Consider the following 12,406-nt stretch of genomic DNA (forward strand, 5'->3'; position numbering starts at 1 on the left):
AGTTCTATTAATTACTTGCTGCCGAATAATTGATCATTGATTCCATTAAGTGATTTTGTTCATTTGATTATTACCGACCTTTCCCAAGTCGATTATCGATATGGTCAACTTCGACATCGATTTTGTAATTGATTTTAGTTTTGATAATTTTGATAATCGATTTCAATTTTTATAATCGATTTCAATTTTGATAATTGATTGCGATTTTGATAATCGATTTCGATAATCGATTTCTCGATTTCAATTTTGATAATCAATTTCGATTTTGATGATCGATTTCAATTTTGATGATCGATTTCAATTTTGATAATCGATTGCGATTTTGATAATCTATTTCGATAATCGATTTCAATTTTGATGATCGATTTCAATTTTTATAATCGATTTCAATTTTGATAATTGATTGTGATTTTGATAATCGATTTCGATTTTTATGATCGATTTCAATTTTGATGATCGATTTTAACTTTTATAATTGATTACAATTTTGATGATCGATTTCAATTTTTATAATCGATTTCAATTTTGATAATCGATTGCGATTTTGATAATCTATTTCGATAATCAATTTCAATTTTGATAATCGAGTGTGTCTTTACTGAATTGCATTGGAAAGAAAAAGGGATAGAGAAGGGAGTGCGCTGAAATTGGCCATGAGTTTTTCTAATTTGCTCAAATTAATAAAGAGCTAATTTCTCTGCGAGCACTGAATGTACACAGACATAATTTCAAGACACTTTGTCCATTCAGCACAAAAATTCAAAATTATTTTACGAAAAGTTACTGGTCATTGTTAAGCAACTATTGCACAATTTTTCCAAGATACTTATTTGGTTCGAGGGAACTGTTGAAATTGGTGTGTGTTGAGTTTTCATTATTTTTAAATTAACCTATGCTTGAAAACAAATGGCAACTGAGTAAAACTGTTGAACTGGTTTAAGCGTTTTCTTGATTTAAAAAATGAGTATAATTTTTCATTATAATGACTTTAATATGTAGATTACGTAAATTTATTCTTTGGACGAGGTCGCCCAAATTGCAGGAAGACCGAATTTAGTAAATTGTGTTCGTTTAGTATTGAGTGTCTGGTCGATAATTTCATTCAGTTCCTTTCGTCCGTAGCAAAGTTGTTTAGTTTCTTTTCAATAATTATTTTTAAAAAAAAAATTCGCTGGAATTGAGTCGTTACTTCGGAAATAATCAAGTATCATGTCGTCGATGTATTTGGAATTGTGTACGAAAAGCCAACTCGATGATTTTTTCGCTGAATTTGGCGCTACAGAAGAGTCGGTTCAAAATGATGTGAAATATTTGAAAGAATGGATGAGGCAACAACCTCATTTGCCAAATATAGAAGGTAAGAAAAATACGAGAAATCAAATTAAATTTATGCCGGATGAAAAAGTTATCGGTGGATGGAAGGAAAGCGAGGTGTTTTTTGGTAATTTTTTTGTTTTCGAAGGTAAAAGTAAATTTAGTGACTTGAAAATATGATCAAATTTTGGTTTTTTAAAAAGAATCAGGGCCCAAGGAAATAGAACTGGAGCCTGAACATTTTGAAACTCCTGCTTTTTTACCTGCTAGTAGGAAATTTTTTTGAGATAAGTAGGTAAGTATTGAGTTAACGAGAATTGAAGTATCTAGTCAGGATAAATCGGAGATTCATAGATTCAGAAAAAGAGAGCTTGGAGCTTTCAAATTTAAAAAAAAACTTCATGCTATTTCTATGTCAAAATTCTCTGGAATAAGTAATCCCCATTTTTCTAAAAAAAAAAAAAAAAAAAAAAAAAAAAACGCCCTCAGTCTCCCAAACAATATTATTACTCAAAATAGAAGTAAATCATTTTTTCAAGCCTCCCTTGGCCTCCTCATGTAGAGGCTTCCTTCCCTCAAAGTTGGAAAAACTCGTGAAATAGATTTACCTAATTCTGTAAAATTCTTCGAAATTAAAAAAAAAATGTTTACAGGGTTCAATTATGCATTTTTGTGATATTTTTACAATTTTAGGGTCCATGACTCCATTGCCACTCCCCCCCGCCCTCTCCAATGGAACATTGGCCCTCTTGTATTAAACACCGCAAAATGAAAAAAAAATCAGAAATGGAAGTCTATGCCTTATAATTAGGTATGTACTTATGTATTTGATGGCAATGTTCGTGTTTTGTCGAAGTTTTCATACTTGTTTAAAGGTCGCATGAGACTTTTTTCAAAAATATCGCAAATCACGACAAAATTTGAGCTTAACAATTTTCAAAAATTTGCCTCAAAAAATTTTTGAGTGACATTTATGATTTTTTTCTGATATTTGTTTGATATTTTTAAATAAATTTGAATTTTATAAGTCGAAATCAGGGCCAAATTTTAATCTGAAATTGTTCTTCAAAAATGCTCGAAACCATATCAAAATATCGAAAATAATGACCGAAGTTTGGGCCCTAAAATTCGTTAAAAATACTCAAAAAAGTTTTGATTGAAATAGTTGATTTTCGGTAAAAACATTAACTTATTTTGATAGGTAGCATGATAATTTTTTCAAAAATACCTACCGAAAATCATTATATACATTATTACGAGTGCAATATTTTGAGCTGAAAAATCTTCAGAAGTGCTCTGAACAATATTGACAAAAATTATTGATTTTTTTGTCCATATTTCAACGTTTCTGATAAGCTGAAATCATGTCCAAATTTTGAACTAAAAATTTTTGAAAATACTCAAAACCATTTTTATTAAAAATTTCGAATTTTTCGCAAACTTGTGAATAGATCCCAAGACACTTCTTTTAAAAATACTGAAAACCATGAACCAGTTTTGGGCTAAAAATTCGCCAGACTTTACTTTGAAAATGGGATTATTTAGAATGCAGAAATGGAAATTTTTGGAGTGTTTTTTTTTCAAACTTTTTAGTAGAGAAAAACAAAACTTTTAATGAAGCAACTATGTAGGTAGGTATTTAAAAACTGAGGAGCTTCAAAGTTCAAATTTTCGAAATCCCCCTTCCTCATCCTCGCTTCATTCGCATCCTCTACGCCGAAAGTATGTAGATAAATTGATAAAAATGACTGCGAATGAAATTTCAAAATACATATCCTATTTTCATTTTTCATTTCTTTTTCTTACAGACGAGGAATGGCTGACTAATTTCCTATTAAGGTGTAAAAACAGCCTAGAAAGGACCAAAAAATCGCTAGAAACGTACTACACGACGAGAGTCACAATGCCCAAAGTTTTTCAAGATCGTGATCCATGCAGCAAAGAAATAGAGGAGCTTTCCCAACGATGGTAACTACATACATGATTACAGTTTGGGAACATCATGTGATGGGTAATAGGTACCCTGGTACCTACCTAAAATTGATTGTTTTTTTTTCACAGCTGTTTTATTCCAATTCCAAAATTGACCCCGGAAGGACACCGAATCGTGATTTTCAAAATTTTCGAAAAAGGAAACAGCGCACCGAACGGAGATCTGATCATGAAAGGTACTCAAATAGCATCCGATTACCTAATGAAAGTTGATAAAAATCGAGGCCTGATTCTAATAATGGATTACGAAAATATCAACATGAATTACGTTACGGTGTTTTTATCGACGGTGAAACAATTTATCACTATAATAACAGTAAGTTGATAGCTGCGCGGTGACGTAGGTACATCAATCGTTGTAATTTATTCGCTCTTAAAGTAGGTACTTAATTTATAACTACTAATAGAATTATTCTTGAAGTAACTATTAAAAAAAAAAAAAAAAAAAAAAATAGTTTTTATCTGAACATAATTTAGATTGTTTTTACGTAAATTTGAATTTTTAAAAAATGAACTGAGCCTCGAGAAGTCCCTCCCCCCTTCACCTTTTATCGCTGAGTGTAATTTTGATATTATAAAGAGCCAAAAAAAAATGTAACCACCTACAAATGCCTTTTTTCAATTTCAATTTTGTATTTTTATTTTACAGAAAGCTACTCCTTATCGTTATCATCAAATATATCTTGTTAATCACATACCAGCGCTGGGACCGTTACTCACAATTTTCATGAAATTGGTGAAATCAAAATTAGTTGAGAGGGTAAGTTGAAAAGACGAATCGAGGTATTACGTTGGTAATTTGTTGAAATTCGAGTACCTATACCTAGTTAGATACATAATTGAAAGTTTTGAGAAAATTGTTATTTAAATCGAATCGTTTCATGCTTGCGGTAATTTTTAGAACAATTTGAATTTTCTGTTAGGTGTTTCGAAACAAGATTATTTTCAATTTGATTTTCGGAGATTTGTTTTGTTTTCAAAAAACGTTGTTTAATTTGAATAACATTCTCTTGCAACTTTGACGTAATTTTTCTTGATTTTGATCAATTTTTTTATAATTTTTCCCAAATTCACTCAAGTATTTGAAATTGATTTTTAGATGGTTTTTTGATTGGTTTACAATATTGAAGTGATTATTTTTAAGACATCAGTTTCGAAGTTTAATTAATGATTTTCGTTTCATAATTTCAGATTACAATGTGGAAAGAGGGGTCTGAAAAATTGTGTACAGTCCTACCAAAAGAATTGTTGCCGGAACAATATGGAGGAACGTATGAAAAAACATTCGAAGAGTTAAGAGGTAACCTACCAGTACCTACCTATATTACATTATTATTTTTTTCTCCTATTTTCAAATCCTTTTTTTTAAAAAATCATTTAGCATATTTTTCTCTCTATTTTTCAAATTACGTATAGTTACATTTCTAATTTATGAAATTTTGAGTTCAAAAAGTGAAAAAAATGAGTACTTGAATAATGTAGGTATTATTATGATCAACTTCGTTTTTTGAAGCAGCCAACTTTTTTTGTCAACTTGTTTCAGATCTTTTTTTCGAAGATATAGCATCGAAACAAGACTGGTTCATTTCTGATGAAAAAAATAAAACTGATATAAGTAAAAGACCTGCTGACCATCCATTTGTAGATGATTCCAGCAATTATGGAGCGGAAGGGTCATTTCGTAAAATATGTTTGGATTGATTGATGATCAGTGATTAAATTAGGCATAAGTATAATGCTTCTGTAAATAAATATTTTCTTCAAATCGAGTTGTGTATGTATGTTTATTATGTATTTTTAGTAAGATATTATTTTTTTTTTTCTGAAAATAAAAAATGATTATTAAATCGTCAAGAAATGGTTTATATGGAACGCCAAGGTATCACTACTTGATCAAGCATTGAAAAAAAATTCTACAAATTTTCTTTGAAGATGAAAATTTTAATGGCAATAGGTACCTACCTACCTAGTGATCCGGTTTGAAATTAAAATTTATTCGAATTTGATAGGTATTACTTGTTAAGTGATGAAAATGTGATAAAAAATAGGTTTTTCGTGAGAAGTACTCAAAAAATGGTAACCTTTACAAAGTACAAAAAATCGCAAAAAAAGACAAAATTGAAGAATTTTAAATTTTAAAAAAAAATGGAAGAAGAGTTGAAATAGTCATTTAGTTCACAAAATATTTTGACTGAGAGTGCCCCATGAACTGCATGTAATCCGAGTGTTTGTGTGAAAATAGTAAAATTCATGTGGGTTGACATTGGAGTGCAAATTTTGTTTTTAGGAGGCTCAGTTGTGACCTAGCGATGGTGCAGTGCGGATGAATTTCGCCTCAAATTCAGACTTTAATTTTTATGTGGTGTGATTGTGATATTGGTTCGGGTATTGTTTTCTTCTACAGTCAAATGGTAAGTTTACTAGTGTTTTTTTCTTAACTAAATTTTAATTACTGTCAGATAATTATTCATTGCTTCAATTTATGATTTTGTCGATCTGATTATCGACCTCTCCCAATTCGATTATCGATATTGTCGATTTCGATTATCGATTTTCGATTTTGATAATCAATTTTTGATAATCGATTTCGATAATTGGTTTTCGATAATCGATTGTTGATTTCGACAATTTTGATAATCGATTTTGATAATTGATTTTTGATAATCGATTGTTGATTTCGATTATCGATTTTCGATTTTGATAATCGATATTTGCTTATCGATTTCGATAATCGATTTCGAAAACTGAACCAAACAAATTAAATTGATTGAATAGGTCGATTTCAATTTTGATAATCGATTCCGATTTCGATAAGTGATGTCGATTTTGATAATCGATTCCGATTTCGAATTTTGATAAATGATTGTGTCGATTTTGATAATCGATTTTTGATGATTCAGTGATCAAATTCATGTCACTTTTAAAAAAAATGTATTCTGCCAATTGTTTCATCATTCATTTAGAATTTCAACTATCTTTATATTCTGTCAATTCAATAATCAATTATTTTCTCAATTTCTATCAAGACAAATGTATAATAAAGTGTATATTTTCTCAGCTTCATTCATGGTTTGCTTTTCTAATGTTTAGATATATGTATTGTTCTCCAATAAGGTTTAAAAGCATACCCACTGTTTTTTGTGTTTTAATTATAATTTCCTTTGTTTGTACAGGTAATTCCAGTTTGATTATTATGGCGGAGATACTCAAGAAGTAGACATTTTTTGAAAGATTTTGTGATGGATCAAGGACATTTTCAAGACATGCAAGTTAATACAAGCTGTGGAAGGTGGCGTTTCATTTACTCCATTTTCAAAAACCGCAGATATGTGAACTTCTCTTTTCTATAATTTGTTTTCTGCTTGCAGGAGTAGTTTGATTTTATTTATAAAATTCCTTTAAATAATGTAGGTACTAATACTTACCTACTTCTTTTTTAAGCATTTGCTGGCGGATTCTTTCTCGAGGTTGAACTTATTGGACTCCTGTGGTATGCGGAACCTTTTCCAGGTGTTTTCTGATGATTTCGCTGGAACTTGGAAGCACCTGCGGAATATTTGTACAGATGACCTTTCCGTGTGCAATGTGCATATCATCTGTGTGGTGAAACATGACCAGGTATGTACCTGTGAGTTTATTTTTATTTAAAATGTGTTTTTTAAAGTTTAATTGTGTTTTTCTGTTTTATTTTTTTATTTTTCATGCTTTTTAATAAAATTCCGTTGATTTCTACTTTGAATTTTTAGATTTTTGTGTTGAATTCATCTTTGTTTTTCTTTTTGTTTTTAATTTTTCACATTTTTTAGTTTGATTTTTTATATTCTTGTTTTGTTTTTATTCATTTATCAAGTTTGATTCAAAATAGAGGTTTAAAATTTTGTTTTCATTTTTCTCCTTTTTCAAAATCACATTACTTTTATTCAATTACTTATAGATACTTTATAGCCTACTTTGAATTTCCAGAGTTTTGCAGTCGATTTTTTTTTTTCAATGTGAAAATCACAATTGCTTTTTAGTAACTTCAAGGGTTTTTACTTCAATTTTTCTTTTTCTTAAAAAAAATATTTATTCTGCATTACTTTTTATGATGAATTTTCAGAGCTTTTAGCTTGATTTTTTTTCTCTTCTTTTTTATGTTTACCTATGATTCACAAATTATTTTCCACTTTACTTATATTTTTGTTCAAGAGTAATTTTACATTTTATTCTCTCCCTCCCCCCCTTCGTGCTTTGTTACCTAATCTGATTTGAATTCTCCGAGTTCTGTTTAGTTAGGCATTACACTGACTTGAATTTTGATTCGTTTACGAACATCACGTTTTTTATTTTAATTTTTTTGTTTGAATTATTGGTGTTTTTAAATTCGTGTTGTTTTTGTTTCAGACTGATCCGGCAACTTGAAAAAAGATTTTCTTGGCAGTTTTGCAGCTTAAGCAGCTCTTTTGAAGTGATTTTTTTCGTAAGGTGTTGTGGGGTAGTTGCAAAATCGCGATATTGCTGCCACCATAGTGAATTTTTGGTCAAGCTATCAAGTGGAGATTCTTGTACCTATTTGACAAAAAATCCTCTCTTGTGGCAGCAATATCGCGATTTTGGAATTACCCCACTACACCTTTGTCATTTAGATACGCATTCGATGTTATTTTATTTATTTTTTGGATCAACAACAATGTTTCTTAATAATTTTTTATTATTTTTTTTACACTTCTTTGTTTATAATTATAGTGTACTTACTCACCCGTGTAAAAAAAGAACATTTTGACCTTTTTTCGTTTCATTTGGCTTCAATAACAATAAAAGCTAATTGAATCAATTATTATGCATTCAAATAGAATGAATTGCAAATACTAGCGCCATCTGTGAAAATTTAATTCAACAAAACGACAAATTGCTTAGGCAGAGAACAAAATTGGCGCATTTTTTGGGCAAATAAAGCCATGGGATTGGCTGTTTAATAGCCAATCAGAATCGTCCAAATAGAATGTTAAATGAGTTGCATACTGGTACTTTTGCAGGCAGAAAATTTATTCAAAGTTGTAATCAAAATCGATAAAATCGATAACCGAATCGACAAATTGAAAAATCGATAATCGAATCGATAAAATCGTCTATCAAAATGGTGAAATCGATAATCGAATTAAATTAATCGATAATTGAATTAAATAAATCGATAATTGAAATTCTAAAGGTCAAGATCGATAATCGAATCGATGAAAAGGAGTCCGCAGCGATCCCGGATGGTCCGCATCAATCCCGGATCGCCCGGATCGTTGCCCGGACTGTCCGCATTCAGCCCGCATGGTCCGTATCGCTCCCGGAGGCCACGAGAATTATTTTGCGCTAAAGTCCGCTAAAGCCAAGCTAATTCGCGAAATCAGCTGATCTAGCTCGCTAATAGCGCGCTAATGGCCTTCAAAATGAAAATTTTTGCCCAGAGTTAGCTATAGGACCGTGATAAATCCGAAATCAGCTGATCGAGCTCGCTAATCGCGCGCTAACGGCCTCCCAGATGAAGAAGTCTGCCTGGGTAGGTACCTACACTAAACAGCTGATCGCGGCCTCCATGATACCTATGTTAAACAGCTGATCGAGGCTTCCAAGATACCTATACTAATCAGCTGATTGAGACCTCCAGGATGAACTACATGTGCCTGGTGTATTTTAAGTTGCATATTCAGTACCTTTGAAGGCATTTTTTCGACTTTTTTGAAAGATTATCGAATGTGTGTGTGTGAGGGGGGCTTGTGGAGGGGAAAATTTGAAATTTGATATTTACACGAGCACGATATGTCATTATGTAGGTTTTCGATGCCGTAGATTTCGATTTTGACATTCATTTTTCAGTAAAAGTGTGCCGTGAGGCTGAGGGAGGGGATAATTTAAAATTTGACATATTTAGGTGTACGATATATCGATTATCAGGTTTTTGATGTCGTAGATTTCAATTTTGATATCCATTTTTCGATATGAGTTGAGGGTGGGGCCTGGGGAAAGGGATAATGCGAAATTTGGCATAAATACAGGCATACGATATATCGATTATTAGGTTTTCGATGTCGTAGATTTCAATTTTGATGTTTATTTTCCAATCAGAGTGGGGGGGGGGCTTGAGAGAGAGTGGTACGAATGAATAAGAACAGACTTCTCGGCGTAGGTGCTTGTTATTCTCAAGAGTCCCAAACACTGAACCCTGGGGCAGGTAAGGAGACCGAAATCCTCAGAGCCAGATAAGAATGAACAAGAGCAGCCTTTTGAGCAGAGGTGTTTTCTAATGCTCGCAGTCCAAATGCAAAACTTTGACCCTGAAGCAGGCGAGGGGACCAACAATCCTCAATAGCCAGTGTATATGTAAATGAACAAGATCAGCCTTTTGGAAGAAGATGCCTGATAGCATTTTACTCTGTAACACCAACCCTGAGGCAGGTATGGAGGCCGACATCCTCAGAGCCTAGCATTAAAACACCACTCAGGCAGTGCCGTTGTCCGCTCCCACTCAGGGACCATTGATAGAAATTAGGAGGTACTAGACTTACCTGATTGCTGTAATCCTTATGTTTCATCTCCGAACTGAGCACTACTTTTAACCCATCACTTTCAAGCAGATGGGTACCTATAAATACAGATGACATCTTCATTGTAGAGGTCCTTTTTCTTCTAACGCTGACCATGTAATACAATACATAACTTGAAGCCAGTAGAGGGGGGATGATGAAAAATCATAATTAGAGAGAATTAAAACGGGGGAAAAATTCATTTTATTCACAATAGGTAACCAAAACTGAATGGAAGAGAGTAGGAAAAAATAGTAAAACAATTTTTTTCTAATAATAATAAACAATTGTTTTGATTCTTCAAAATTTTCTATCCACAAACAAAAGTATTTATGATTTAAAGAACATATTACTTAATTCTATGACTATACCTTATTAATAAATTAAAAATCAGCTATAAATGTAAAATAAGTATTGAAAATTTGAGCAAGGAAAAATTGATACAAAAAAAATATTATGTACTGATTATTAATTAAACACAATAATAATTAGTATGTAAATAAAATGATTTCCTTAAAATATTTCAAATCAATTAAGTACATTTATTTTGCTTGCTCTATAACTTTCCAGAAAAATAAAATGAAATGAAATAACATCTTATCAATTTACATTTCACAAACATACTATTTACAAAATAATACAACATGAAAACTCTTCAGAGAAATGAACAGTTGATACATTTTATTTAAAAAAAAGTACCTTAATATTATAAACCTCCACTGCATACAAACCACATAGGTACTGTAGCTCTCTCAAAGTATACACATACATTTTTCATAAAACAAGCTTGCAAGGGAAACATTCTCTGGCATTTCAGCCACTACTTCTGCTTATAGTTGTTTCCATTGAAAGGTTCACAAATTTTGCCACTAGAAAGCGCTATTAGGTCTACTTATGCATTATGTACTTTGAAATTTCATAGCGGAAATGTTAGTAGGTAAGCTATGAAAAATTTGAAAATAAACCAATGGGAATGAGACTACAATGAAAAGTAGGCATGGCAGCAATCTATTAATTTACAAAAAGTGAAGAGTAGGTGTGTAAAATAAAACTATTAAAACACAATTTAAATGTGTTTAAATCTGAATCAGATTTACAATACTGTGCTCAAGGTATTACTATACATAATCCAACTCAAATTAAAACGCAGCTTTTTAAAATGCAAAAACTAAGCTTTCATTCAAAGTACCTAATGTACATACAAATTATTAAATGTGAAAGGGTAGGTGATTTCCTATGTAAGTATTTTAAAAATTATTCATCAATACATTCATAAACATACATATCCAAATGAATTTAATAACCCATAATCAATATACTACCTTCTTTGGATTTTGAATGTCATTTTCTTCCAGGTAACTTCCAGGGGTCCCTGTCTTCACTCTTCACTGCAGCCTTACTACATACAGAGAAAGCTGCTTAATGTTATCTCATCACATTTGTCGCAGCCTGATTATATAACAATATAACATTAAGCTACTGATAATAACACAAACCAATTGAAAAAAAGTTATTTTTTTACAAAAATTATTACAGTGTTTATTTAGACATTCACCAACACATTCTACCTCATAAAATGTGTGTTAAATTTTGATTTCCAGAAAAGTGTTGAAAATAGGTTAAAACTTCAAAAAATACTTTCAAAAAAGTAGTTATTAAAAATGATGTCAATCAAAAAAAACTTCTGCAATTTTAGAAAAACTAGGCAAAAATGGGGTGAAAAAGTATTAGAAACATTTTAAATTTAAATATAAGTTTGAAAAAACTCATTAAAATCAGTTTAAAATGATAACATTACACGATACTCTGATCATGATAGGTAACTGGTGGAATTTTTATTTCTAATAGACTGGTACTGAATGATTTTAATAACATTAAGTGATTGATAACATTAACCTTAAGAGGCTTTCACAGCAGTTGGTAAAAATAAAAATATAACATTTAAATATGTATACTGAATGAACTCACCTCAGGAATCTGCACCATAAGTATAAACATCACTTTCATAATCACCAACAATTGTTGGTAAAATAGGTACTCGAAATGTTCCAAAACTATTTTTAAAGCCTCCATGAAATACTAATAGTACCTAACAACAGTGAAAGCTTGTTATAATACTTTTCAAGGGACCAAAAAAAAGAGCGTTATAAGCCGAAACACATTATAAGCAAAAGTCTTGTTTTAACACGGATGAGTGTAATACTGTGAATTCTTGTTTTAAAGCAAAAACAGTGTAATAATAGAAATGGAAACGTGAACTTTTATTTTAAATTTGAACAACTGTTTCAGTTGGAAATGAAAAATTTGGAATTTTTTGAGGTCTGCTATAATAATATAAATATGCCGGGTTCTACAAAACTGTTCTCTTTGGTCAAAATTTTCAGAAAGCCTTGCTTTTTTGTTCCAAATTTTCCAAAAAGTGATTGGTTGCTTACCAAAATTATGAAAAATTTTACTTTATAGTTTTCTTCTCAAGATTATGGTGAAAAATCTAGAACTCTACGCTTTTGTAAACACTGTAGATATCTGACTTTTTTTGTAAGAATTGC

At 31.1% G+C, this 12,406-nt stretch overlaps 2 protein-coding genes and 1 long non-coding RNA gene across 3 annotated transcripts in view; 2 read left to right on the forward strand and 1 right to left on the reverse strand.

Moving 5' to 3' along the window:
• The window catches only part of LOC135849512 (G-protein coupled receptor dmsr-1-like), a 387,918-nt gene that overhangs the window by 102,964 nt on the left and 272,548 nt on the right, over positions 1 to 12,406 (reverse strand). The gene's annotated exons all lie outside the window — the stretch shown is intronic.
• Positions 482 to 5,075, forward strand: LOC135849498 (alpha-tocopherol transfer protein-like). The gene is made up of 6 exons (XM_065369968.1): positions 482 to 1,357; positions 3,123 to 3,282; positions 3,376 to 3,622; positions 3,956 to 4,066; positions 4,498 to 4,606; positions 4,850 to 5,075. The coding sequence occupies exons 1-6, from the start codon at positions 1,210 to 1,212 to the stop codon at positions 5,005 to 5,007; spliced, it is 933 nt and encodes a 310-aa protein (XP_065226040.1). The 5' UTR covers positions 482 to 1,209; the 3' UTR covers positions 5,008 to 5,075.
• LOC135848943 (uncharacterized) lies at positions 5,390 to 8,073 on the forward strand. The gene is made up of 3 exons (XR_010559464.1): positions 5,390 to 5,717; positions 6,480 to 6,924; positions 7,690 to 8,073. It is a non-coding gene; the product is annotated as an uncharacterized LOC135848943 (long non-coding RNA).

Source organism: Planococcus citri, chromosome 5 (genome assembly GCF_950023065.1).
Source record: "Planococcus citri chromosome 5, ihPlaCitr1.1, whole genome shotgun sequence".
In the NCBI taxonomy this organism is placed as follows: domain Eukaryota; kingdom Metazoa; phylum Arthropoda; class Insecta; order Hemiptera; family Pseudococcidae; genus Planococcus; species Planococcus citri.

Bases quoted from the DNA above. Each gene is read 5' to 3' on its own strand.
- LOC135849498 (XM_065369968.1), top strand. From the start codon at position 1,210: ATGTCGTCGATGTATTTGGAATTGTGTACGAAAAGCCAACTCGATGAT. The intron at 1,358-3,122 runs GTAAGAAAAATA...TTTTTCTTACAG, and splicing joins TCATTTGCCAAATATAGAAG to ACGAGGAATGGCTGACTAAT. The intron at 3,283-3,375 runs GTAACTACATAC...TTTTTTTCACAG, and splicing joins GAGGAGCTTTCCCAACGATG to CTGTTTTATTCCAATTCCAA.